The 27,023-nt window shown below is 32.8% G+C and overlaps 3 protein-coding genes across 7 annotated transcripts; 1 reads left to right on the top strand and 2 right to left on the bottom strand.

Moving 5' to 3' along the window:
* Nucleotides 1–9: 9 nt before the first annotated feature.
* Nucleotides 10–8,608, top strand: LOC111797068 (heat shock 70 kDa protein 17-like). Its single transcript, XM_023679959.1, has 15 exons — nt 10–153; nt 325–1,103; nt 1,874–2,106; nt 2,478–2,637; nt 3,399–3,644; nt 3,743–3,876; nt 4,003–4,342; nt 4,489–4,650; nt 5,511–5,585; nt 5,659–5,759; nt 5,892–5,961; nt 6,956–7,012; nt 7,130–7,191; nt 7,844–7,916; nt 8,056–8,608. Exons 2-15 carry the CDS (start codon nt 342–344, stop codon nt 8,275–8,277), a joined length of 2,697 nt encoding a protein of 898 aa, XP_023535727.1. The 5' UTR covers nt 10–153; nt 325–341; the 3' UTR covers nt 8,278–8,608.
* A 307-nt stretch (nt 8,609–8,915) lies between these two features.
* On the bottom strand, nt 8,916–15,809 carry LOC111797291 (OTU domain-containing protein DDB_G0284757). Of its 5 annotated transcripts, none has more exons than XM_023680264.1 (10): nt 15,536–15,809; nt 14,296–14,486; nt 13,716–13,789; nt 13,491–13,545; nt 13,304–13,378; nt 12,205–12,278; nt 12,040–12,088; nt 11,145–11,229; nt 9,491–9,547; nt 8,916–9,393 (listed from the first exon to the last, which is right to left on the bottom strand). In XM_023680264.1, exons 2-10 carry the CDS (start codon nt 14,461–14,463, stop codon nt 9,344–9,346), a joined length of 687 nt encoding a protein of 228 aa, XP_023536032.1. In that variant the 5' UTR covers nt 14,464–14,486; nt 15,536–15,809; the 3' UTR covers nt 8,916–9,343. The 5 variants fall into 5 exon arrangements, with proteins under 5 accessions (XP_023536032.1, XP_023536034.1, XP_023536033.1 ...); XM_023680266.1 differs by lacking the exon at nt 15,536–15,809 and adding an exon at nt 15,146–15,301; XM_023680265.1 differs by lacking the exon at nt 15,536–15,809 and adding an exon at nt 14,863–15,115.
* Nucleotides 15,810–17,737: 1,928 nt separating this feature from the next.
* On the bottom strand, nt 17,738–20,660 carry LOC111797744 (UDP-glycosyltransferase 82A1). Its single transcript, XM_023680863.1, has 3 exons — nt 20,178–20,660; nt 19,063–19,544; nt 17,738–18,311 (listed from the first exon to the last, which is right to left on the bottom strand). Exons 1-3 carry the CDS (start codon nt 20,653–20,655, stop codon nt 17,916–17,918), a joined length of 1,356 nt encoding a protein of 451 aa, XP_023536631.1. The 5' UTR covers nt 20,656–20,660; the 3' UTR covers nt 17,738–17,915.
* Between the last annotated feature and the right edge of the window lie 6,363 nt (nt 20,661–27,023).

Raw genomic sequence — 27,023 nt, 5'->3', positions numbered from 1 at the left:
AGTAGAAAGAGAGAGATTTTTGGTTTTCCTTCAACGTTTCTCGTCGTCAACTAAACAAAGCTTCGTCATGGGCAATGGCATCAACGTTTTGCTGGTTTCCTTCTCCTTCTGAATCGCCATTGTTGCTGCCCTGCTCCCGATCCTCTGCTTTTTTGGTAGATTTTCTTAATGTTTTTTTTTTTCTGATTTGTTTCGCGCTCTTTTTTGTGTAAATGGTTGTTAATTTGAAGCTTTTTCGATCTGTTTGTTTTATAATGTGGTTGAATTGTATTGAAATGCATGTTTGATGTGTTTTTTTTTTATTGTTTTGTTGCTGTTTGGGCAGAGTTGAAGAGTAGAGAATGGCGTCGATCTTAATGAAGTTCGGGTTATTGTTTTTTGTTTTTTCTCTAATTTTCTATCCGTCGGATTCTGCTGTTTCGAGCATAGATCTGGGGTCTGAATCGGTTAAAGTTGCAGTCGTGAATTTGAAACCTGGACAGAGTCCAATTTCGATCGCGATCAATGAAATGTCGAAGCGTAAATCTCCGGCCTTGGTGTCTTTTCAATCGGGAACTCGTCTAATCGGCGAAGAAGCGGCCGGTCTCATTGCCCGGTATCCTAATAAGGTGTTTTCCCAAATCAGGGATATGGTTGGGAAGCCTTATAACTATGTTAAAAGTTTGACAGACTCATTGTACTTACCGTTTGATATTGTGGAAGATTCAAGGGGTGCTGTTGGTTTCAAAACTGATGACAATGTGATTGTTTACTCGGTTGAGGAATTGTTGGCAATGATTTTGGCTTATGCTTCGAATTTAGCTGAGTTTCATTCGAAAGTGCCGGTGAAAGATGCTGTAATTTCTGTGCCACCGTACTTTGGGCAAGCAGAGAGAAGAGCACTACTCCAAGCAGCGCAACTGGCTGGGATAAATGTACTTTCATTGATCAATGAACATTCGGGTGCAGCGCTTCAATATGGAATTGATAAGAATTTTGCCAATGAGTCGAGGCATGTTATTTTCTACGATATGGGTTCAAGCAATACTTATGCGGCCCTTGTTTATTTTTCGTCTTACAATGCGAAAGAGTACGGGAAGACTGTGTCAGTCAACCAATTTCAGGTAAATTATGCTCAACATAGTTTCAAGTAGCCATTGGTTGTTTTTCAAACTAATTCTGATTTATCCACTTGCTGCAGTCAAATTGTTCTTTTTTTGTTTGAATGCTATTATTGGTATAAAAAACGGATCCTCGAGACCTTCCTATGAAAATATAGATGCTTTTATTCGAGATTCTGAAATTTTGTTGATAGTTTGTATTTGAGAGTTTAGTTAATTTCGCGACCGAGGGTTTGGCTTGGTTTAACCTCAATTCGACCTTGGCTGATTATGTCCAGAAGAACACTAGGATTAATAGCTTTATCTATATTTAATTGTTACTCTTGCCTTAGTTCAGTCTTGGTAGATGAAAGAACTGTCCTGGCTAAAAAAAATATATTGCAGTATTGCACCATGCAAGGTTATCGGGTTTAAAAACTGGACTGTGTATAAAAGGACAATGATGCAACGCCAGACTACTCTGTTGAGAACGTTAGATTAATGAGATTGAAGCCAAAATGTGGACGATTTAGAGGCTTGTTTATGTTTCAGCTTTGCCTTTTAACCAGATCTAATTTGCATGAACGATGACCCTTTACAGAAAAACTGGTACTTTGTAGTTTAATCTTGGTGATTAAAAAATGGAAGTTATATTATCGGCACTGTTATTATTATTCTCCAAGTTGACAATGTTCAGCCTTTATTTTCCAATGGTAAATATTTTGTGGTTTTCGCTCTTTATACTAGTGCTTCTGTGCCTTGCCATATCTTAGCAACTTTGGCATACTGTATAGGTGAAGGATGTTAGATGGGACCCCGAACTCGGAGGCCAGAATATGGAATTACGGCTGGTTGAATATTTTGCTGATCAGTTCAATAAACAAGTTGGGAATGGTGTGGATGTAAGGAACCATCCCAAGGCTATGGCAAAATTGAAGAAACAAGTTAAACGAACTAAAGAAATTTTGAGTGCAAATACAGCCGCTCCAATATCAGTTGAATCTCTCTATGATGATCGAGATTTTAGGTAAGTAGAGTTCTTCATAAGGAATCTTTTTTCAAATGTATGTACATATATTTGGTAACTTAAGTGCTGTATTTGCCATAGTATTCAACAAAAATAGCTTCATGGTATGGTTGAATATCTTAGAACTATAGAGAAAAGGTGTCTAGACTGCTGAAAACATTGCGTAAACTCATGAGCAACAATTTCTACTCTTTATGTAGCTTTTACGTGATAGCCGTTTTTATTTCTTATTTACCAAATATGCATTTCCTGTGTGTGTGCATCCCCATCTTGCTACTCATTAGTGGAATTATGAGCTTATGATGCCTTGGCCCTATGAATCATGAATACTGTTGCTTTATTCTGATCTTGGTAACCTGTTTCTATTTCAGGAGCACCATAACACGGGAAAAGTTCGAAGAGTTGTGTGGGGATTTGTGGGAGAAATCTCTTTTACCCGTGAAAGAACTGTTAAAGCATTCAGGTTTAAAAATGGATGATATATATGCTGTGGAATTGATTGGAGGTGCTACACGGGTTCCAAAATTACAGGTTGGAAGTCAACTGTCTTCCTCTTTATTTCAAACGTTATTTTTCTTTGTAATTGTAGCTTTTGTTCCTGTGTTTACTTTTCATTATCATCTTGCAACCTTCCAATATGATGGATTTCTCACCCTTCACATGCTGCTGCTTTTGTCATTGTAATTTCTGAAGGGAATAGCACTTCGATCAGTTTATCTCAATGGAATTTTTGTAGTTCCTAGGTAGATATATTTATTTATTTTTCTTATAAAAAAAACTAGAAACAAACTTCATGGAAAAGGACAATACAAATACAAAGAAGCCTATGAAGAGTAAATAAAATCACCTCAGTTAATACAATTGTATTATCTGAATAATAGCTAAAGCTTTATGATTGACGCAATTTCACTTGGGATGAATTTAGAGCTATGCTCCCTTCTGACATGCACCTACATGCCAGGAACAGTGATTAGACACATGTATCCTTTCAAATGTTTTTTTTTTTTTTTTTTCCTTCTAAGTAAATTTTGAATAAATTATTATTAATTGAAAAATATAATAACTGTTTATCATTTCTCCTTTTATTGTCAAATTGTTATTTGACAGGTATGGTGTGACGCACAGCTATCAGTTTATGGTCATTATCCTCTGTTAATAATAAGCATTTTCCTTTTTCATAATTAGTCTGAAATAAATAGTTTGATTTCAGTCTGTTCACTCTTTAATTTCTTCAATTGAGTCTTGAGAACTTTTCTGTTAAGAACAATTCTTTTTTCTTCCCCTTCTGACAGGCAAAACTCCAGGAGTTCCTTGGAAGGAATGAACTGGACAAACATCTGGATGCTGATGAAGCTATAGTACTTGGTGCAGCTCTCCATGCTGCCAATTTAAGTGATGGAATCAAATTGAACCGTAAGCTTGGAATGGTGGATGGTTCTCCCTATGGATTGGTTGTTGAGTTGGATGGCCCTGATCTCGTAAAGGATGAGAACACTAGGCAAGTGCTTGTACCACGCATGAAGAAACTCCCCAGTAAGGTAAATAAATGATATTGACCTATTAAAACATGAATCTTCAGTAAAGTTCTCAACTATTTTTCTTACTGTACGAATTTTTGGACTTGCATGCATCATAGATGTATAGATCAGTCGTCCACAATAAGGATTTTGAAGTTTCACTTGCATATGAGAACGATCTTCTTCCACCTGGTGTCAGCGTTCCCATATTTGCTCAATATGCTGTTTCTGGTTTGACGGATACTAGTGAGAAGTAAGGACTGCCAATTACCTGAGCTACTAGCAGATCTATTTAATCAAGCTACTAGCCTTTGAGCTTAACAGATAATATGCTGGGTTCCAAATCTCACCGTGTAATTTCTTTTAATGTACTCCTTAGGTATTCAACTCGGAACTTGTCATCTCCCATCAAGGCAACATTACACTTCTCTCTCAGTAGAAGTGGAATTTTGTCTTTGGATCGGGCAGATGCTGTTATTGAGATATCAGAATGGGTAGATGTACCTAAGAAGAATGTTTCAGTTGAGAATTCAACAATTGCTTCCTCCAATGCAACTGTGGAGGATTCTGGAAAGACTTCAGAAGGTAAGAACGAGACCTTGATCCCTGAAAATGGTGGGGTTGATAACACATCCAACCCTAGTACAGAGGAACAAGGTACACCTGAGCTTGCTACTGAAAAAAAGCTGAAAAAGCGAACTTTCAGAGTTCCACTCAAGGTTAGTTCAGTGGCTATTGTGTTGTGAATTATTAAATTGATTAGCAATTAGACCTCGTGTTCCTTGTAGGAGTTAATTCGGTATGGATTAATATATTTTTAAGACTTATTTTATCTTCATTCTCTGTTTTGTTATATGATTTAAAGATCGTTGAGAAGACTGTGGGGCCAGGAATTCCTCTTTCCAAAGAATCTTTTGCTGAAGCCAAAAGTAAATTAGAAGCACTGGACAAAAAGGATGCAGAGAGAAGAAGAACTGCCGAGCTTAAAAATAACTTGGAAGGATATATATACGCTACCAAGGAGAAGGTTAGGGGTTCTTCATCATTCTTAAATTCCTGTGAGATTTTTTGAGTTCTTATTTATAAGAAGCATAATAATATTAGTCAACTTTTATCCCATTAATTTCAATTAGAGGACTTGAAGTGTCAGAACAAAAATTAAAAAGGAAAAACAAATCAAAGCAGGAACTATTATGTTGTTATATTTTAGGTTATTTACTGTTTTGTATTAAATTATTTGCCCGCTTGAAAACTTATTTTCTAGTAATAGGTTGCTTACCTTCTCCATCTCATAGACATAGTTGATCAACTGTACGACATTATGCATTGAGATGTCGGAGCATGAACATGAATACTATTTTCGATTGTTTAGTTCCCCTCGACTCATTTTTAAATGTTCATTTTCAAACTGATGTCTAATAAGCATGCTGTTTGAAACTTTGAAGCTAAATAAGTTGACATTATGAACTGGACTTCTCTAATATGAATATACAAACTGTGAATAAATAGGTTAGGGTAAGCTATAAAATGTGTTTTAGCAGATACAAAGAATAATACCATAATTAGGCTTATCAATTTGTGATTGCCAAGAATATTGTTCGGATGATACATACATAATCATTATATGCTTCCTTGTTTAGACCTTGTAAGGGTTAAAGTACTGGAATATCCATATTTTATCACAATTGGATTTGGATCCACATATTCTCTTAGGCAAGGATGACATATAATTCATTTTTGAAAGCGTGGCTCTGGGTTTCCTCTTCTATCCTTACCACTATGAATATCAGTATCCCACTGTCTTATTCTTTGTTGCAGTTTTCTACAACTTCTGTAGCAATCCTTCTCATGCCTATTTTTATTGATTTGTTTTATTATTCATGCCAGTTTGAAACCTCCAATGAGTTGGATCAAGTTTGTACAAGTGAGGAACGTCAAGCTTTTAATGAGAAACTTGATGAGGTTAGGATTTTCTTTTGGTGGTATTGGGATGATGCTTGTCACGAAGCTTATATCACTACTTTTTTATCTTTAGGTACAAGATTGGTTATATATGGATGGTGAAGATGCTTCTGCTACAGAATTTCAAGAACGCCTTGACATGTTAAAAGGCATTGGTGACCCCATATTCTTCAGGTACTTATAAATGACTGGAGTGCCTTATGTCTGTAAATTGTACTGAGCTTAGCATCCCAATATTAGTGTGCTATGTTACCAAAGTCAACATTATGGCCAATAAAGTTTTACCGATCTATTTCCTTAATCTAGATTGAAAGAGCTAACTGCAAGACCTCAGGCTGTTGAAGCAGCTCGCAAATATCTTCTTGGCCTGCAAACGGTATGCCTGTTTTTTATTATTTGAATTTAATTTTTTTTTATCTGTGTTTGATGCTCATGCATGCAAAACCTTAATTGGCCAAGATACTGAATGGTTCCATCAATCTAAAGTCTGCCTTACAAGGATTCTGTTCTGATGATTAGGGTTCATTTTTGGAAGGATCTTGGCATTTAGATATTACTCTCTAGTTGTAGTAGTCGTGACCAGATTGTTTTTATACCTTGCTAAGAATATCCTGATTTCTTCTCTTATTTCTCCAATGTGTAATTCCTCTTTTGTTGATATAGTGTGTTCTTGTGCCCTTTGTGATGGTGAGTTCAGAGTTAGCTTCTCTGTGTTCTATAATTAGACGTGTAATCTCTTCTTAAAGAGATTATCTCCTGGGATGTCTTTACTTTCTAATCGTAGCACAATTGTTCCGTTTCTTTTCCCTTCTTATTTTTCCTCTTTCTTCTCTGAATTGTTGTGGCTGAAAGATTTTAGACGATCACGCTTAGGGAGTGTTAGAGGGTTGACTTTATTTAGAAATCTTCCATTTCGTTCCCAATTATTTTCTTTTGTGTACGTGTGTATTGAAGGATTTGAATCACTTGTGCTAATGCCCTTATGCTTCTTAGTTGTGGAGTTTCTTTTGGTAGACTTTCAGTAATACGCTCGAGATTGTATGGGCCATGATGTAGGAAGTTGGATGAGTTTCTTCTTTTCAGGATAAAGGCCGATTACTTTGTCAAGCTGGTTTAATTGTTTTGTGGAACGAACTTTTTCTTTTNCCCCCCCCCCCCCCTTTTGTTTTTTTTTTTTCTTTCTTTTTTTTCTTTTTTTGTAATTTGATTCCCAATAACTGAGGCTCTTTCATGTAATTTTTGTTGTCCCGAGTTGGTGGTCCTTGTGTGTGTGTGTGTGTGCGCTTTGTACTTTCGTCCTTGAAAATTAGTTCTTTTAAAAAAAAAAATTAATAAGACATTGACCTTTCGGCCTTTTTGAGCAATTGCAGATTATACAAAAATGGGAGACCAAGAAACCTTGGCTTCCAGAGGAAAGAATACATGAGGTAAGATTTTGCATTGTGTTGTTTTCTTTTGTATTTTGGTATTTAATGAGTTATGGATCTTGAATTGCTCCCCTTTTGATGCATGGTGTTTTGGGAAATCTTTTGTGGCTTGTCTAGGTAAAAAGTGATTGTGACAAGCTCAAGATCTGGTTGGATGAGAAGGAAGCTGAACAGAAAAAGTAAGTTATCTCTTAATTCTCATTGTCTAGTTTCTAGCATCTCCCTTGTTTCAGTCCTAAGTCATTTCGTCTGTGCATGTACTCTCTTGCAAACCTGATATATGTTCATCATTAGTACCGCTGGCATATTCATTTCTGTCAGTTCCACCGTATTGAGCGATTTGTTGTGATTATAGCATGAATTGAGCGATTTTTTCTTCCAAATTAATTCTTTTAATCTGGTAAACTAATATTTGTCGGTATCAAGAATCGTAATCGCATGTGTTAAAATGAGGAATTGACTTCGCTTCCAGATTCTTTGACTATTTTTTGGACTTCATGACCTTGAAAAATTGATGCTTCCATATTTATCTTGTCTACGCTTGAAGGTGCTTTGAACAGTATACCCTAATAAATTTCCTATCAGTCGTGTTTTGATTTTATGCCTAATATTTTCCTGAAGTTCTCAATTTTGTATGCTATGAATGGGATTGTTTATATCATCTTTTTTGTGATTATCGAACTGGCAAGATTAGTTCATTTAGTATGATGAAGTATCTTTGAAACATTATCAAACTCAATACTAGTTTGGCATTTATCCGTTTCTTCTTTTACTGACCTGTACTATTACAATATAGCAAAAATGGACTAAATGGATCCCTCTTCTGTGTAGGACTTCGGCATCTAGCCCACCAGTATTTACATCCGAAGATGTATACTCGAAGACTTTTGACATACAAGAAAAGGTATTTCTCTGCTCTAAATTTGAATCTCAAAAACAAACCCATACCATTGATCCAATATATAGATAGTGTGACAGGGGACTTACATTGTGCCATCCTCCAATGCTGTTGCTGTATAACTAATATCTATATATATGTACAGGTTGCCAGCATCGACAAGATTCCCAAACCAAAGCCTAAGATTGAGAAACCTGTGAACGAATCAGAGAGCAGTAAAGAAGACACGAAAAGCTCCAATTCAGCAACCGATGAGAGTTCATCCCAAGGTGACCAATCGGCCAAGGACTCAGAGATTCCAACAAGTGAAAACGCCCAGTCCGAGCCCGAATCCGAACCAGAATCGAACAAACACGATGAGTTATAGTAGAATAATAATAGATAATTAGTTCAAGTTTTGATTTCCTGGTTCCTAAATTCTAGATATGTAGTAGCATCATCCTTGGCCCAAACGAATTGTTGAATTGAGATCCTTAGAGGAATATAGAGAATGCAAAGCGAGAGCAGTTGTGTAACAGGACATGAGGACAGTAGATTCTATGCCCACATAACTACAACGTAGCTCTAGCTTTTATGCGTCCACAACTTTGCTAGTTTTGATTATTTGTTTTATAGGTATCAGAAATTTTGTTGGGTATAAATTCATGCATCCTCTTAATGATATAAAAGAAAAGGCTACCTCTGCAATTCTTGGTTTTTGTTCTTGAATTCTTTTACACGTTTTTACATTTCTGCCAAACTTATTTTGGACGTACCTAACATTATTTGGAGGATATCGGTTAAGGTGAGTGTAGCTCTACAGTAATTCCATATATGCTGGTGTAAGTGTTTGGTCGATTTATTAAAGTTAAGAGAACAACAAAGAAAAAGATTGAATAATGAAACGAACATTGAAATCACATTTTTTACTAAAGTTCAAAAATAAAAATGAAACACTCATAAATGATCCTCGTATAATTTAACTCTGTTTAACTTTAAATTAGAAAGTGTGTAAAGTTCAAAAATAAAAATGAAACACTCATAAATGATCTGAACTGTGAAGAACCTCAAACCGACTCTAGTTTGTAATTTAGTCGCTGCAATATATACAGACACATGCAGAGCTTGTCAAGAAAATGACTTGTCATGAGCGATGAACAGCTGAACATTCAACCATAATGTTCTTACAAAACTATACTAAACAAATAAGAGAATCTGGAATGCATAAATTTCCTAATCTTTTATAGTTTGTGTATAAATACCTATGCCTACAGCGTATATATACTGTTCCACGAGTCTGCTGAGCTACTTTTCTGTCCATAGTGTAACAAAACAATCATTTTGTATTGAAGAACTATATGGCATCGTCGTGTTAGCCACTTTCGAGATTTCCATACACCGGTGGGTGGTCGGGGAAGTCGATACAGGGTGGTGATGATACTGTTTTGATTACTCTAGAAAATCGAAAGCCAATGCCTTCTTTTAGGCGTTCTGGTAGGAAGATCTGCAAGAAGATTCAATGGAAGAAATTTTAGCCACTCAGATTAAGAAGAGTTAATGGAAAAGGAAACAACCAGGTTGGTCTAATTGGGTGTTATCACCTCCACTGGCATACAACGAATTATAATGCACTTCACACCAAAAGCTCAGCCAAAGTTCTGTCAACATGAAAGGGTTGCGAAAATTAGATCAAATAGAGATCTAACTAGGAGAGTTCAGAATGCGCATAATGCCTCAAATATGAAATATGACAAATATTCAAGTGCAATGTTGATGCTAAAATATCATCACTAGCCAATAGGTTCAAGCCCAATAATTGTACACAGTCCATTGTCTATGTATTTTTAAAAATAAAGATAACTAGATACTTTGGGAAAATGATTTAGGTATTTTAGGAATAAAGATACCGATTAAGGTATTTTAGGAATAAAGATACCGATTAAGGTATTTTAGGAATAAATTGTTTAGCCTCTACTATAAATACCCTCCAACCTACCAAAGTTTTCATCCCAAGAAATCTAAAGCATAGAGTACAATAATTTCTACAGAGTGTCTTGAATCTCTTCTCGAGTGATCTTTATCAAAGAGTGTCAGTGTTTCCCACAAGGAGTTATGTTCAACATGTTCTTGGTTCAAGGGCGTCCAATGTTGTCTTCTAATTTCCAAGTGGAGCCTCGCTGTCTATAGGATTATTCCAGTCCCTCTCAAATAAAATTAAGTAATTAGCACTAAGCGCAATATTTCTTTTCAGGTAGTTCCATAAAATAACATTCTGATGAAGATTGGATGTTTTATACAGCCAAGAGAAACAAACTGTGTAGGTTTAATATTCCATCTCTTATTGTTCAAGATATTTTCTATAAAGGCATTCATGAGCCTCACTTTTCTTCTTTTCTTCTTCTTAGAAAAAAGTGAATTCTGTGCTTCCTTTGTTATTGGCTACCATATCCCACATTTCATTCTAAGCCAAGCTCATTTTCTTGCGTTTGACCCTCCTCAATTGTATGACACAAGAAATAACTCATATAAAAAAAAAATTAAGAAAATAATTTTATGTGTCTATCTATCTATACACACACACACACATATAAACAGCGATGGAAGCCCAAAAAAGAGCTAATAAGGGCTACTCTCAAGTATCCATGTCAATCGTAAAAGAATCCTTGAAATTATGTCTATTTTAATCCAAGTATCCCGACAGAATATCGAAAGACTCGAGACTGAAAGAATCTGGCTGTATCTGTGAAGATCGACATCCTATTTATATCTTCTCATCCAACATTGCCTTGCTAGAAAATCAGACTTCTTAAAATTTTCTCAACCACGTCAGGTGATATTTCCTGACACTCATAAGCAAAATGCACTTTTTGAGTTGAAGACAAGAGGTGGAATTCCTAAATTAGATTCATGGGAACTAAGCTACCCACACACTGCGAACCAAGGAAGAAGAAAGGACCTTACTTGACAGTTTAGGTACCAAATTTTCTTAAACAAGAGGGACCACCTTGTGAGAGAGAGAAGGATACAGACTAAAAAGCACATTCTATAATGTTGGACAAATTGGTTACTAAAACTTTTTCCACCTTGCAACCTAAATAGGCGTCTGATAATCAGTGTACAAGTTTTAGTGATATTTTAACAGGTATTAAAATTCAAGTAGCTTTCCAATTAATGTGTAATGTATGAGGTCCTACAGATTAAAAATGCATCAACTCAATCATAATAATTTAACTGATATGCAATTGAAATCTTTACCTTTGTTGGGACTATCGTCTTTGGGAAGGATCTCAATATAACAGGTGTCTCGGAAAGATGTGACTAAGCAGATCTTTGCATCAAACTAAAAATTAACAAAATCAAATAGTCACAAAACAAACAATAGTAAGTGAGCATTAACTCAACAGAAACAATATCTGCGTGGCAGACGCATGAATTGCTAAGACTTGGCTAAAATGCTAGAAAGAACGAGAAATTATCATCAAGAGGTCCATAACATTGCAGAAATGTGACTACAAGATATCAATGCTAACAGCTACGCGGAAGGGTCACAATTTGAACCGTGCTGCGTCTATATACACAGAAAATGCTAACAGCTACCCTAAACCAGTTCACCAATAATTAAATTTCCAACAATACACAGAAAATGATAAAATTTCAAAATATCACCAATTTGCAATATATATTTCTTATTTGTATGGAAAGTGTTTTTTTTTTTTTTTTTTTTTTTCATTTCAATAATGAAAATAAAGATGGTATACCCATATATTTATGTTTGGAAACTTGCATGAGTGAGTAACAGTCAGAGGAGAGCCATCAGGCGAAATATATATATATAGGAAGGTTTCTGAGGCAGCATATGAAGGAACAATATGTGTCCCCTGGAAGTAGCGTGGGGAATTAGACCATTTAAAGTTCAAGACAACACGCAAGTACACAGCATACTCACACACACAAAAGATAAAAGTTCTTTTTTTAAAAATAAAAATAAAAGGAAGAAAAAAAAATGCCCCCCGCACATTTTTCAAGATCAACCTTAAGTGTATTAAAACACATAGTGGTGGTGAATACGAAATGATCTTCCAAGCGGTGCAAGAAGAATTCATAGAAAGGAGTTTCGCAGCAGTTACAAAAGAATAAACATTCAACATACTCTGTCCGCAGCTGCTTGTAGAGTAACGTGATCTCCCCATTCACCTGATCTAGTGAGATGCAAAATTTTGCGTTAGAATTAGAAGAAGCAATTACTCGGCTCATAAGACAAGTTAAGCCATCTTGAAAGGGGAGATGTCAATAAGAGTAGTCATAGATAACTAACTTTTTCATCTTCTTGAGGTAGCTTTTGTACTTCATTGGAACATAGCCTTCATATAGTTTTCTGAATTTCTTTAACTGACATTGGAGGAAAAGAGGAAATTGTGCAATAAGAAAAATATGGCAGGAATTAGAATAAAGCAAGAAAATGGAGAAAAAAGAAGATACAAGCAATAGAGATGGGTATTGAAAGCTAGATATGCTTCATGAAGTGCAGGAAACTGGTCTGAATAGGCAAGAACAGAGTTCAATAAAATTTACTGTACAAGTGAATTTGATATACAGTAACAGTACCACAGACAAAACACGACTAAAAACTGGGTAATGAAACAAAGGAATTAGTAACAGAAAGCCAGTAACTTTTCTCTTATTCAGTCTCATACTAAATTTAGGAAGAGAGGCAGTTGAAACTGTGTAGAATAATTTTCTAAAGGTGGCTTGATTTCCTCCCACAACACTCGATTCTCGATTATTCTTTCGTACCCTCTACTTTCCCAGAATAATACTACTAATACAATAGTGCTGCTTGCGAGACATATTTTACTGAGGCAATTTCATTCCCATTCACAAGATTTGCAGAAACTTCTAGACTGGGTCAAAGAAAAAATCATATGTGACCTCCTCCAATAACATCCTTTCATATGACACTCATCCTAGGGTCCAATATGGAGGCTGGTATATGGTGCTTTTCAAGGTTGGGGAATCAAATATTGTATAAGGATAACTTCAAGATCTGTAAACACGAGTGTCTGAACAACTTACTTGAATCTAGACTAATTCATCGGATGACACTCCGAAGAATTTAGAACTCGAGCTTATAGAATGTTCATATGATATTACTTCTAAAACTTTAACTCGATCTCAAAGACATTTAATTTTAAATTTTATCCAAGGTAATATTAAGAAAATTAAATTGAAAATTTCCAGACATCCATAACTAAGAACCCGTATCTCACACATTGCATTCAATCCCTTAATAAAAATTTATCAAATTCTATTGAACATTTATTTTTACCAACATTCATCATGCAATCAATGGCTAAGTAGCATCAATAGAACAGCTAAAATGATTAGACGCATCAGTAGAGTTTAATTTACAGTACCTGTTTGATGACTGCCTTTCTTACATGCTTGTGGTAATCAGGATTTCGAAATAATTGATCTGCTAATGCTCGAAACTATTACATTAAAAAGATATGTTATTTGAAACATCATGAGATGAATCAACAATAAAATACAGATAACTATAAATTTCAATACAAAAAGATATTGACAAGAACTTATTAAAACCTGGCAATTCCCATCACCTTCCATCTGTAGCTCCGCTAAACCATATGTGGCCAGTCTGTTAAAAAAAGGACTCACTATGATCAATAAAAGCTACATTGTAAGTACACTAAAGAACAAATCAAAAGTCTATTCGGCCAATATAATCAATGGCTAGTCATATTTTAGCATTAGACTGTTTCTTGAAATTAATTTTCCTGGATGTAGCCCCTGATGTAAAATCAATACCTTCCTGACAGCCGTTCGTGGTCTAGGGTTGCATCATTCACGTTTGGTATCTCCCCATTGACCCGAGGAGTATGCTGGAATGAACATAATAAATCACGACTTTTAATTATGATAACCTTCCAGAATTTGCAGATATCAGAAAGATAAGCATAGTTTTTTTCTCCATTATGAATTGAAGGAGGAGACAAATAATTACATAAGTACAGGGGCATGCAATTGATGTCTGTGTATGATACAACCTAACGCAGCAAACTGTTAGGAACTACGGACCTCCACAATGATATAATATTGTCCACTTTGAGCATAAGCTCTCAGGGTTTTGCTTTTGGTATCCTCAAAAAGCCTCGTACTAATACTAATGAAGATAGTATTTCTTACTTATAAACTCATGATATTTCCCTTAATTAGCCAATGTGGTATCATAATAATGAACAACCTAACGGTTTTTTTTTTTCTTTCTTTTATGAAAGAGAATTCATAGGGCCATTAAAAATCAGTACAATCTTGCATTCATAACATAGATAACAATAGGAAATAATCCAATAATGTAGAAATTAACGAAGTAGAAAGAAGTTAGTACAGGGATGGAATCCAGATGGGATAGTCTCTTCCCGAGCTTGTTATCAAACTTCAATTTTTCTTCCTCTGCCGAGATTCTGGCAAATGTACGATCATCCTCAGTTTCCTGAAAGCTGCTATTCAAACTTGAGCTTGAGCTTACACTTCCGTTGCTGTAGTTATCAGTCATATTACCTTGACAGCCACTGGTTCCTAGAGAATATGAGAAAATAATGTGAATTAGAGAAATAATCCATTTAAAACTTATACAAGCTCACTATAAGTTGGTTAACCCACAAGTATAAACAAAAAGTACAGTGTTTCTTTTCTTTCCTTTCTGTAAAGAACAACTGAATTGAAACACATAATTACAGAAGAAAGAGATGGGCGGAAATCTAATCCGACCTATTAGTTAAAGAGATAAGATTAGAAGAAGCTCTCCATGAGGATAACAGTTAAAGAGATGTGATTAGAAGAAGGTCTCCATGAGAATGGAGCCATAAATTTTCTTAGGAATGGACAGAATTTTACAATCGAACTTTTCATGTTTATAACTTTCGATTAAGAGGCAAAGTTTGAGAAAACTTACAAATATGAATGTTTTTATACAATTTTCTAAACCTAAGACGAAGAAATGGAGCAATCCGTCGCCGCTCAAAATTCTTCAGTATTAGAAGACCAAAGACATTACAAAATCGCAGGCCTCATCGATCTCTCTTCCTAAAGCTAATAAAATTTTAATTTCCTAAGTTTCCAAATCTATCAAAAATGGAAACTAGGAAAGACCAAAGTCATTCGGATAATTCTAGTCTAATAATATCACAAACTTAAGAAACGACTGAAAATTTTATGCTTCAAACAGATGCCAATACTTGAAAGTATTTTTTCTGCGAATGCTGCAATTTAGAAAGAGAGAGTATCCATTTGGAAATCAAATCAGATAGATATCAATCAGTGATGCTCGTCAACTCTTCATTTCTTTCATAGATCAAGTCGCCTTTTGGTTTCTAAAAGATATTGAGATAGACCAAAAGAGAAATAGCATCTTAAATTCTTACATCAGTAATCAATCCAATAACAGTAGATCGAATGCACCAAATATTTCACTATTCTAAAATGCGACAGAAATTTCTCGCCAATAAAAACAAACTACAACAAACAACAATTAAAACTAGTTGATAAACAAAATCAAAGTAACTCAACCGAGGAGTACTTAACAATACCTAAAATTAAAATCGGAAGCAATTCAAGTAAGATCGAACCGATTTACTGCAGAGAAAATCAATAAGCTTCCAATCTCGAACTCCGGCGATCAATTATCGGAAAAAAAATATATCACAATCAAATCACGACAAATCCTTCAACTCGACATCAATCTAGCAACGCAAAACGGAACGATCAAATCCTCCAGTTTCTGTTCAATCCTTTCCCCGCACCAAGACACAGCTTAGCCAAGCTTAAGCTCGAAGAAAATGGGAGTACGAAAAAAGTTGCAAAAATCGGATAAGGCTCCTATATATATATTTGCGAAACGCAAGTACATTTGTACCATTAGTGCATAAATTAAATGTTAGAACTTTTAAACATAATAATTTTAGTGTTAAATTTTACTTTATTTCTCATTTAATTCAAAAGCATTAAAAAAAAAAAATACTATAGTCTCTTACATTCTTAATTAATTCTAGATTTAGTTATTGTAGTGAATTAATTTATCTTCAAAATTAATATATATATATATATATATAATTAACTATTAAAAATGTTTTAAATTTTATAAATTAAAATACATTCTAGGTTGAATTTGCATCTTGGGACGGTTCCTCAATTGTGCCATCAATGAAGCCAATTTTCTTCTTGGCAATAAGAGCATGCATAACTGATTTACTCCAGGATTGGTAATTTGCTCCATTTAATTTGATTGGAACAAGTGAATATCCTGGCTGATCAGAGTGATGAATATAGTACGGATGTGTTAAATCAACATCCGAAATTTTGAAGCTGGATTTGGCTGATTCCGCCATAAAGGAAATTTTGATATTTAAGAACACCAAGATCGGTGCTCTGATACCATGTTAAGAATGAGAAATAGAAATAGAATTGGGATCGAAAGTATGATCTTCATTCATGTTTACCACGTTTAAATAGGATACAAACTATCAACTAATACCTACAAATAGAAAAAATATATATCTAACTAAATCTGGTAAATAAATAAAATATACGGTTAATCAAATCTATACTAACAACTCCCTAAATATGTGAGATATATTCTAACTAATTATCACCCCAAAATATCCTCTTAATACATTTTCTATAATTTTTTGGTTTTTTATCGAAAAAATATTAATTTATTGTTGTGATGGGTGCAGATGTGCTTTTACATCTCGCATTATCTGTCTGAATCAGCTTATTTATTGGACTGTTAACAGCTATGACTGTCTTGTTTTTACATCTGACATTCTCGGTAACGACCCAGATCCACCGTTAGCAGATATTGTCCTCTTTGGGCTTTCCCTTTTGGGCTTCTCCTCTTGGGAGCAGATATTGTCCTCTTTGGGCTTTCCCTTTTGGGCTTCTCCTCTTGGGCTTCCCCTCTTGGGCTTCCCCTCACTTTCCCTTTCGCCTAGATCCACCGCTAGCAGATATCGTTCTCTTTGGGCTTTTTTTGGGCTTCCCCTCACTTTCCCTTTCGCCTAGATCCACCGCTAGCAGATATCGTTCTCTTTGGGCTTTTGGGCTTCTCCTCAAGGCTTTAAAATGTGTCTGCTAGTGGAAGGTTTCCACACCCTTTACCCCCTTCACCCCCTTCGAGGCCCAGCGTCCTCGCTGGCACTCGTTCCTTTATCCAATCGATGTGGGACCGCCCCCAAATCCACCCCCTTTGGGGCCCAGCGTCCTGGCACACCCTTATAAAGTGTGATTTGTTCTCCTCCCCCAACCAATGTGGGACATCACATTCTCCAACCTTTACTATCAAGATTTAGAAGTAGGGTAAGTGTTCAAAGTCCGAGTTATCTCTCTGAATCAGTTTATTCATTGGATTGTTAAACCATTGAATCCTCCTGAATTGATCCGCTTATTTATTGCGCTCTTAACCGCTACGGCTGTCTTGTTTTTACATCTGACATTCTCCAACCTTTACTATCGAGATTTAGAAGTAGGGTAAGTGTTCAAAGCCCGAGTTATCTCTTTGAATCAGCTTATTCATCGGATTGTTAAACCATCGAATCCTTTCGTTTCAAGAGGATTCATCCACGACCCGTTAATTTTGGGGAGCCCATTTAGTTTTTTTTTTTTTTTTTTTAATTTTTTAAATATGGTCTACAATAAAAATTATTATATAATAAAAAAAATCAATTTTAAAAAATTAGATTTTATATTTACTGTGGTCCGTCTATTTATCCTCGGGCTTAAAAAAAATTATAATATATCTTTAAATATTTTTTTCAATGAATCCTATTAAGGATAAATCGTAACATGAAGATATCTCACAATTTTATACGATATATAGACATACAGACCAGTTAACCAGTTTTAAGATGGAACCTAAACCAAACAACATCAATTTCTTCCTATTATCGGGTCGTACAATCAAATTAGGTCACATTTTTTTCACCAAAACTAAACCCGACAGCTTAAACGCTACAGAAATTTATCGAACGAAAGCTTATTGATGTCTTTGATGAAGGTCGTGAAGCTAGAGTTGACTCTAGAATTGGCATCTTCCCCCATTATCCTCTCATGAAGCTTCATCATCCTCGCCTTCATCTCTCCATCCTCCATCACTTTCCTCACTCCTTCTTCAACCTCTTTCTCTCCAAAACCATTGAGTTTCAACCCAATTCTCCACACTTTCACTACATACCCACAATTCAAAAATTGGTCGCCCGCCACCGGGAAACAAAGTAGTCGCTTTCGGCACTGAATCGCTTCCATGATCGAGTTCCATCCACAGTGAGTTAGATAACAACCGACTGCTCTATGCTTTAAAATCTCCATCTGTGGAGCCCATGAAACGAGCCTCCCGTATCTTTGAATCTGAAACAAATATGAATAAATAAGATTAGTAATAATTTGAACCTAACTCAATTACTACCTGGCTTCCAAATTATGAATTAAAAATGCTTAATTAATAAATAAATAAAAATCTTTATCTATATTTTATCTAAAAAAATTCTTAATTTTTTAAAAGTTTCCATATTCTTAAATTTTAAAAAAATTTAAAAATATTTTTACTTTAAAACTTTAAAAACATTTTAAATTTTTATTAAAGTTCAAAAATACCCATAAATTTTAAAAAATAAAATTAAGATCCTTATATGTTTTAAATATATTTAAAAATATACCTTAAAACTTCAAAAACATTTTAAATTTTTTATTAAAATTCAAGAATATTATTAATATCATGTTTCTAAAATATCCATAAATTTTACAAAATAAAATTAAGATTTTCATATATTTTTAAATATAACTTAAAATTTAAAAAAAATTCAAAAATATTATTAGTATCATGTTTCAAAAATACCCATAAATTTTTAAAAATAAAATTAAGATCCTTAAATATTTTTAAATATTTTTTAAAAAAATTTATTTTACGTTTCATTTATATACTAATAATAAGAGTATTTTTAACATTAAAAAAAATTAATATATATATATATATTATGTTTTTTAAATTTTAAGGGATAAAATAAAAGGTTAAAGAGCATTTTTATTAATTTAACCGATTAAAAAAAGAAAAGAAATATATTAACTATGATTAAATATAAACTATATGTTTTAACCGTACCTTTTGTGTGAACCCGATTGGTAACCCATCTCGCCAATTACTTTTCAGCACCCAAATGAACGGTTTCCTAAGACCCAAAAGCGCCACGGCCAAGCTCCTCACCTTCGATTCGTTAATGGGGCTAACCCAACTCCCAAACGAGATGTACACGACGGAATTAGGGCTCTGTTTCTCCAGCCACTGCAGGCAGCCGTCGTCTTCTTCCCAGAAAGTGGGTGTTTTTGCCGGATTCGAGTGGCGGCTCAAAGGTCCAACGAGGAAAACGGCGGCGGAGCTTTTGGGGATGGGGTTTTCAAGGGGAAGCTCTTCCGGGAAGGAATTAACGAGAATCCATTGAAGAGATTTGGCTCGAACCATGGTTCTTGTCCAGAATTTGAACCTCGCTTTCCTTGCCGACGAAGTTCCGATCAGCCACGGCAGTTCTTCTGTAGACAGCAGCGGCTGGTTCGGAACGCACCGTTTTGATCCTTCTCCTGGACATCCTGTTCAAAATTCAAGATTTGCATTCTTCATTATAATCTTTTAGATTGTTAATTAAGCTTAATTAGACAAAGTTTAAAGACTAATGATAAATTTACATGTTTAAATATAGGATTTAGATTGAAGAAAAATCAACCAATGGGAGTAAGACACGTGGCAGGAATAGAAAAATACGGTATTTTCTTTTTCTTTATCTCTTTGACTAAAATTTTAAAATAAAATGGGAATGAAACTTAAAAAATATATATTTATTTATTTTAAAATAAAATTGGAATGAAACTTAAAAAATATAGGATTTTATTTTTAAAATACCGTATTTATTTTACATGTTTGAATATAAGATTTAGATAGAAGAAAAAAGCAGCCCAATGGGAGGAAGACACGTGGCAGTAATAGAGGGTTTTTTTTTCTTATCTCTCCGACTAAAATTTAAAAATAAAATGGGAATGAAGATTAAAATATATATTTATTTATTTATTTATTTTAGGTAATTAAAGCATTTTTTTAAAAGAGAGATATGATGATTATTAAATTAATTATAATATAAAAAAATGGAGCAGAATATGGTTGACCCAAAAACTATGGGTTATTATTTTATTTGTCAAAAAAAAATGAAAAATAAAAAGGGTGGTAACCTGTATCGGAAGAAATAAGGTTGTTCTTGACCATGTCAGGAACAGCTGAAATGAGGTTATAAGTTGCGAACATGGCTGGCCAAAACCCAGCCACGGCTACGCCATACTCCTTTCCGACTTCGATGGCCGAAGAAGCAAGCAAGTCGACCACCATACAAACAACGCCACTTTCGTTCGAGTTGTACTCGCCCAACACTCGTCGAACGTAGCTCGGCATGGTGGTCTCTAAGGCAGTCTCAATGGTGAAAAAGTCATGTGGCGTGTTGTCATCGACAGTGTCTGGCATGGAAATGAAGAGGATTTCATTGGTGAGTGAAATTTGCGACGAGATATGACGGTGGATGTAGCTAGGCGTGAGAAATATAGGAAGGAAACCACGGCGCTGGAAAACGGCGGCGAGCATGAGCATCGGTGTGACGTGACCTTGAGCCGGGTATGGCACGAATAGCACCCTTGGTTTGTTTGAGACATGTTTCATGTTTGGCACAATGACTCCATGAAATATGTCCATATATATATATATATAGGGTGGGGTGGGGTAGGGCGACAAGCATGTGAAATTAACTTTCTTTTTAAATTAATTATATTACTTTTTAAATTGTTTTTTTTTAATTAATTAGGGATATTTTAGAAGATCCAACCCCCTTTATTTAATTAAAAGAATTGAATTGTGATATTTATTTTTAATGTTTAATTATTTTAATCCGACTCATTTTATTCATTCTCTTCCTAAAAAATAGGAGTTTTTGAAAGACAAATCAATACATCAGATGTTATTGATAGAGTGAATAGATCTGTCATTTCTTGAAATCTCTCTTCTGATTCAAAATCGTGTATCCTTCTGTTCCGGTCATGGAATAGATGAAATAAATAAATAAATGGATTTTTGTTCAAGAATGAAATCTTATTGGACCTGTCCGTATCCAGTTCATCCTTAGGAACTATATCACATCTCGGATCTGATGAAATAAGATGAATTGAGACGGTATTTTATAATTACATAATTATCTTAAATCATTTTATTGATATTATATAAATTATTTAATAAGTTAAAAATACGACACGAGTATTTGAAGAATTATATTATGTTTGAATATTATTTTAATTGAAGGAATAATATGTCGATTTCGATTGACTTTTATTCTAAATTCCAGTAAGTAATTAAAATTGTAATGACGTTTTAAATGTTGAATGAAAAAAACGTGTACTATGATAGTATTATAATATTTTTGAATTTGAATGGATTTATTTTATTTTTATTTTTATTTTTCAAATATGTAAGCATTAATTTTGGCCACTTGGGCATTGAAATAAATAATAAAAATTAATTAATTGGTTTAATGGAATTTGGATTCAATTATTAATTTATGGAAGACTTTATGAAAATAAATTAAATTATAAATTCATTATTCTCTTAGGTCTCTTGTTGAATTATTCCAAAAAATGTATAAATATAATGATATATAATTTAAATGAAAAAAAAAATGATACCATTCTTCCAACTAATTGATATAAATATAAAATAATTAATTATTTTCGAGAATTGATTTATGTGTTAATTTACGTAAATTAATTTAATATTTTAATTTATTATTATAAAATTATCACGATAGTATAAGATTTTGTTGATATAGATAGTAACTATCCATTTTTTAAAAAAATAATAATTAAGCTATAGCCCTACATAATGTGCAATATGAATCTAAATCTTGAGCATATAGAAAAAATACTTATTTATTTATAATTGATGTAAATAATATCGAATTAAAATATTAAAAAAATATATATTATAATCATAATTTCAAAATCAAACAAAATATTTACAAAAATGTTCGGACATTATTTTAGATACGTATTAAATTCCGGATCAATTAAATAAAAGAATAAATTATATTCAAATTTTAAGAAAATTTAAATTATTTAAAACTATCCTAATATATATATATATATATATATATATATATATATTATAAATTATTGAAGAGTAAATAAAACACACAAAACACGTTGCCATAACTACAGTACCAAAAGGCACATACTTTTCCTTTCATCATCATCCATTACAACTATGGTATTTTTAAATATTCAAATTTAATTTTTATTTCAAAATAAAATAAAATTAGTCATTTAATATTTTAATAAAAAATAAATAACATTGACAATAATTTTCATCCAAAAAAAATATATAATTTATTCCATAAATACTAATATTTAAAATTAAAAAAAAAAAAAAAAAAACTTAACGAAAATAAAATAAATAAATTGAAAAGTACTGATTTAACTTAAATATTCATAATTCACTTTTTTGCTTTAATTTTGTTTCTTTGTTTTGGTGTTCAAATTTGGCAGAAAGGCACACCCACCACTACCACCATTCATATTGTTTAGGTATATGGCCATTTGGGCTTATTTTACTCAATTTTTTTTTTAATTTATTTTATTTTAATCCTAAAATTGCTCCCGTTGATTATAAAGTTCTTATGATTCAGCTCCCGAAAAAAATGTACACCTTGTCGTTAATGTTGGTATTAACAGTAACTTCTCCTATCGTGTGATCTCAGTCATTCATGTACCCATCATTTACTCAAATGTCAATAAAAATTCAAATTAATATTGAAGACTAATTTTGAAATAATATATGTATATATCCAAGTGTACTATAAATTAAACTTTATCTATAATATTATTTAATTTATTTCTAAAAATAAATTTAGTACAATTTGCATATTTTTATTTTTTATTTTTAATACTAAATATAATGTGATGTTGACGATTATTACAAAAATTAATTACAATTCATTTTATTTTGCACATGATAATGTAATTTCAACACGTGGGTAAAAAAAGTACAGTATATTGGATTTATTTATTTATTACCTTTTTTATTAAATTAATAAAAAATATTTATCAACTATTCATATTAAAAAAAAAAAAACATAACCCATTAATATATTTGTTTTAAAAATACATTTTTAAAAGTTTTAATATCGTTTCAAATACATTCATAAATTTTCATTAGTTTCATTAATACATTTAATCTTTTAAAAGAAATAAAAATTACCCCTATATGAAAATATTGGACCCGTTAGTATTTTATTTAAAAAATATTCATAAATTTTTACGAATAGAAAATCATTAATATTTTATTTAAAAAAATTCACTAATATCCTTACATTTTAATTAAAAAAAATAAAAAATGGTTAATTTTTTATTGAAAAAATTCTAATTTGAAAGTACAATATTTATAAGATAAAAGTATAAAGTTGATCAATATTTTTCTTTATAATTAAATATCTAATTCAATTATTAGAATGTGCCAATTATTTAATATTATATTCATCCCAAAAATTTTATTTTATTATTTTTTTAATTTAAATAGGCTGCCGACTAAAAATTCCACCTATTCCTCCGCAGCACCTATAGGCTAGGGCTTCAATAGAATGGCCTATTGATATTTATTAAAAAATAAATAATATATTAAATATTTAAAAAATATTATTTAAAAAATAAAATAAAATATATCCGAGCTTATATTAATTTTATAGCACATGGTCGTGTTCATAGGTGAGGTGTATAAGAAGAATAAATCATTAATTGGGTATCACTCAATTAAATTTCTTTATCTTATATTTATAATGCCATGTTCCTTCAAATATATATATATATATATATATGATTTCGTAAAATGAAAGTAATTATATTAAAAATATATTTATTATTATTATTTTGAGAAAAAAAATTGAAAAAGTCAAAGTAAAATATAGATACAATGAATTTGCTTACGTAATATGCAATTAGGATTAATTTAAAACTATTTTTAGAATTAAAATCTTAATATTAAAATCAAGTTGTTTGGGTCAAGATTACCGACATGGGTACAAAATCTTAATATAATAAAATTAAAAATAAATAATATTTATTTTTTATTTTTAAAATAAATTTAAAATTAAAAATAATTTTCCTAAAATTTAGGAGTATTTTTAAAATAAAATATTAACGGCTAAATTTATTTTTATTAATTAAGAAACTACGTGGAATAACAGTTTTTTTTTATAATAATAATTCTTTTTCTAATTGTTACAACTCTCACAAAACATGATTAAAAAGACGGTGACATATGAATATTTTTAAAAAAATCACTACTTTATGAGACAATGAGTTATTTTGTAATAATATATTTTTATTTTATCGGAATATATATTATTTTTCAATTGTGCAACCGAGATTACTAGAAGCAGTATTCTCAACCTGATGGAGAATAGGAGGCTAAATGACCATAGTGTGTTTGAAACCACGACTTGCTTACTCGAGTCTTGTATGAATATACTGAAAGGGTGCTCGGACAGATCCTCTGTGATAACCCCTGAAAATGGTACTTCTGTATTTAAAAAAAGCGGTATATTACGATGTATATGATGTGATGTCAAAAAAGAAGGTCTCGTTCATTCTTTTGCAAGCTTTGAAAGCAACTTTGTATTTATAGGTTGATTCTAGGGTTTTCTGGAGTCGATATCTACTGAGTAAAATTATTTGTTTTACGACAAGACGAGATAAGATTTGAACGTGTACGAGTATGAATAATTAATAAAAATAAATCTGATTTTAAAAAAAGATGATTATGAACGGTGGTCGCTGAAACGTGACTAATCGAAAATATTGTCGTTGATAAATTATTCATTGAATTTTTGCATGTGATGAATTTTCCATTATCCAAGACCAGTCATATTTCCACTAACTAAGAAATAATCAAGTGGTTTTCTTTGTCTTTTTCTTTTTTTTTTCTTTTTCCTTTTTTTTTTTTAATAATTTTTATCTTAATTATCTCCTTTTTCTTTAGTGATTTGAAGTGTGAAAATAAACCTTGGAAAATCCAAAAATCATAAAAGATAAATATATACGTTTAAAAAAACCGGTACGAGATTTGGACGTTTGAACCTGTGAGATCTCACATCGATTGGAGAGAGAAACGAAACATTACTTAAGGGTATGGAAACCTCTCTCTAGTAGACACGTTCTAAAATCTTATGGGAAAACTCAGAAGAGAAAGCCCAAAGATAATAATATCTGCTAGCGGTAGGTTTGGGCGGTTACAAATGGTATTAGAGCTAGACATCAGGCGGTGTGCCAACGAGGATGATGGACCCCCAAGTGGGGTGGACTGTGAGATTTCACATCGGTTGGAGAGAGGAACGAAGCATTCGTTATAAAGGCGTGAAAGCCCGAGGACGATATCTACTAGCAGTGGGTTTGGGCTGTTACAGAACCTCCGACCTAAGGAGAATAAATACATGTCAATTACTGTTAAGCTATACTCGTGTTGAAGCAAAAGTATAATCGATTCTTTCAACTTCGTTCTACTACGAAACAATTATACGAAGGAAGAGTAAGCTGCTCGGTAACAACTAAATAAGGTCGATAAAGATAAGAACACAAAAAAAGCACGTAATATAATATGATACGAGACAATTATGTATAGTTATATTTAGCGTTTATTGGTCTTAAACTAAAAAAGACGAGAAAATAATTGAGAAGTTGTTGATGTGAACGTGATTTTTCCGCCTTTTTATATAATAAAATCAAATGAGATATTGATGTTACTTTTTATGGGTCCATTCTTCTTTAGCCTCTTGCTTGCTTCTTCGTGGTTTTGTGGTCCTTCGTTAAGATAAAGAAATCGAACTTATCGAACTTATCGACCTATCTATGGCATCTTACCAAACTTAATTTTTTTAAACAAAGTGTTCGTACTGTTCTATCAAGACATTCCACGTGATGAACATGTTTGTTTTGTTTATATATACCTGAGACTTTTTCGTCTTTTAACGAACCTGCGAGTATACTTGTGTATGAAATTGTTCGGGAAAACAACTGATATATATAACTATCGAGGGTTGATGATAAGGCAACCCTAATTTTCAGCTCAACGATCCAAGCTTTTATTTTAGCAAGAACCATTGAATCAAAGTAATCAACACCTCCTTATACGGAATTTGAATCAACCAAGAGATAAGACTAGAATTAGATCATCGAAGATCTAGAAGCAAGATTTGGAATCTTGTTCTAAATTGAGTCCCTCCACAATCTAATTTGATCAAGGCTTAATTGAGCTCAGGTGCAATTCTACCACAAGAATGGCTTGAGCAAATATGATCTCGAATTTCTAAGGAAAACGTCTTAATTTGAGAACTGAATTACATTCATCCACGAATCTGAATGCAAATATGATGCTCGGATTTATAAGGAAAACGTCTCAATTTGAGAACTGAATTACATTCATCCACGAATCTGAATTTTACATAACATATTGTGGGTATTTATAGTCTCCCGACAAAAGACGTTTGTGGACGGGATTTATTCGAGATGTTTGTGGACGGGATTTACCTTTAATCTTCGGACCATTTGACTTTTAGATGAAATTAAACATAATTTTTTGTAATAAATGTTGATGTGCTTGAGTGGCTAATGCGACAGGTTTGAAATCAATTGAGTTGGTTCGAATTCTAGGTCAATTTGGAACACCGTGATTCTTATCAGTTGACCTAGAGGTGGATTCGGTTTATAATGATTACGTACTCAGATAGTAGAGCCAGAACGAGCTAGTTCGAACGTTTATGGATATAAAGAAAAGGGTACTTATAGAATAAATATTTTTTATTGTAGAAATAAAAACTTTTAAATTAGAGAAATATTTATTTTATATATAAAAGGAAATTAATTTAGATGGGCCGGTACTTAAGTTGGGCCGGTTTGTCATGGCCTACAATAGAATCGGCCTGCAATTATCAGTCCATTCTGCCTGGCCCAAAAAGAAATTATAATTGTAAATTAACTTTGGTCCCTCGAGTT

The sequence above is a fragment of the Cucurbita pepo genome, chromosome LG06, assembly GCF_002806865.2.
Source record: "Cucurbita pepo subsp. pepo cultivar mu-cu-16 chromosome LG06, ASM280686v2, whole genome shotgun sequence".
Taxonomy (NCBI): domain Eukaryota; kingdom Viridiplantae; phylum Streptophyta; class Magnoliopsida; order Cucurbitales; family Cucurbitaceae; genus Cucurbita; species Cucurbita pepo.
Note: the sequence above shows the minus strand (reverse complement) of the source record. Positions and strands in the feature narration are given on the sequence as shown.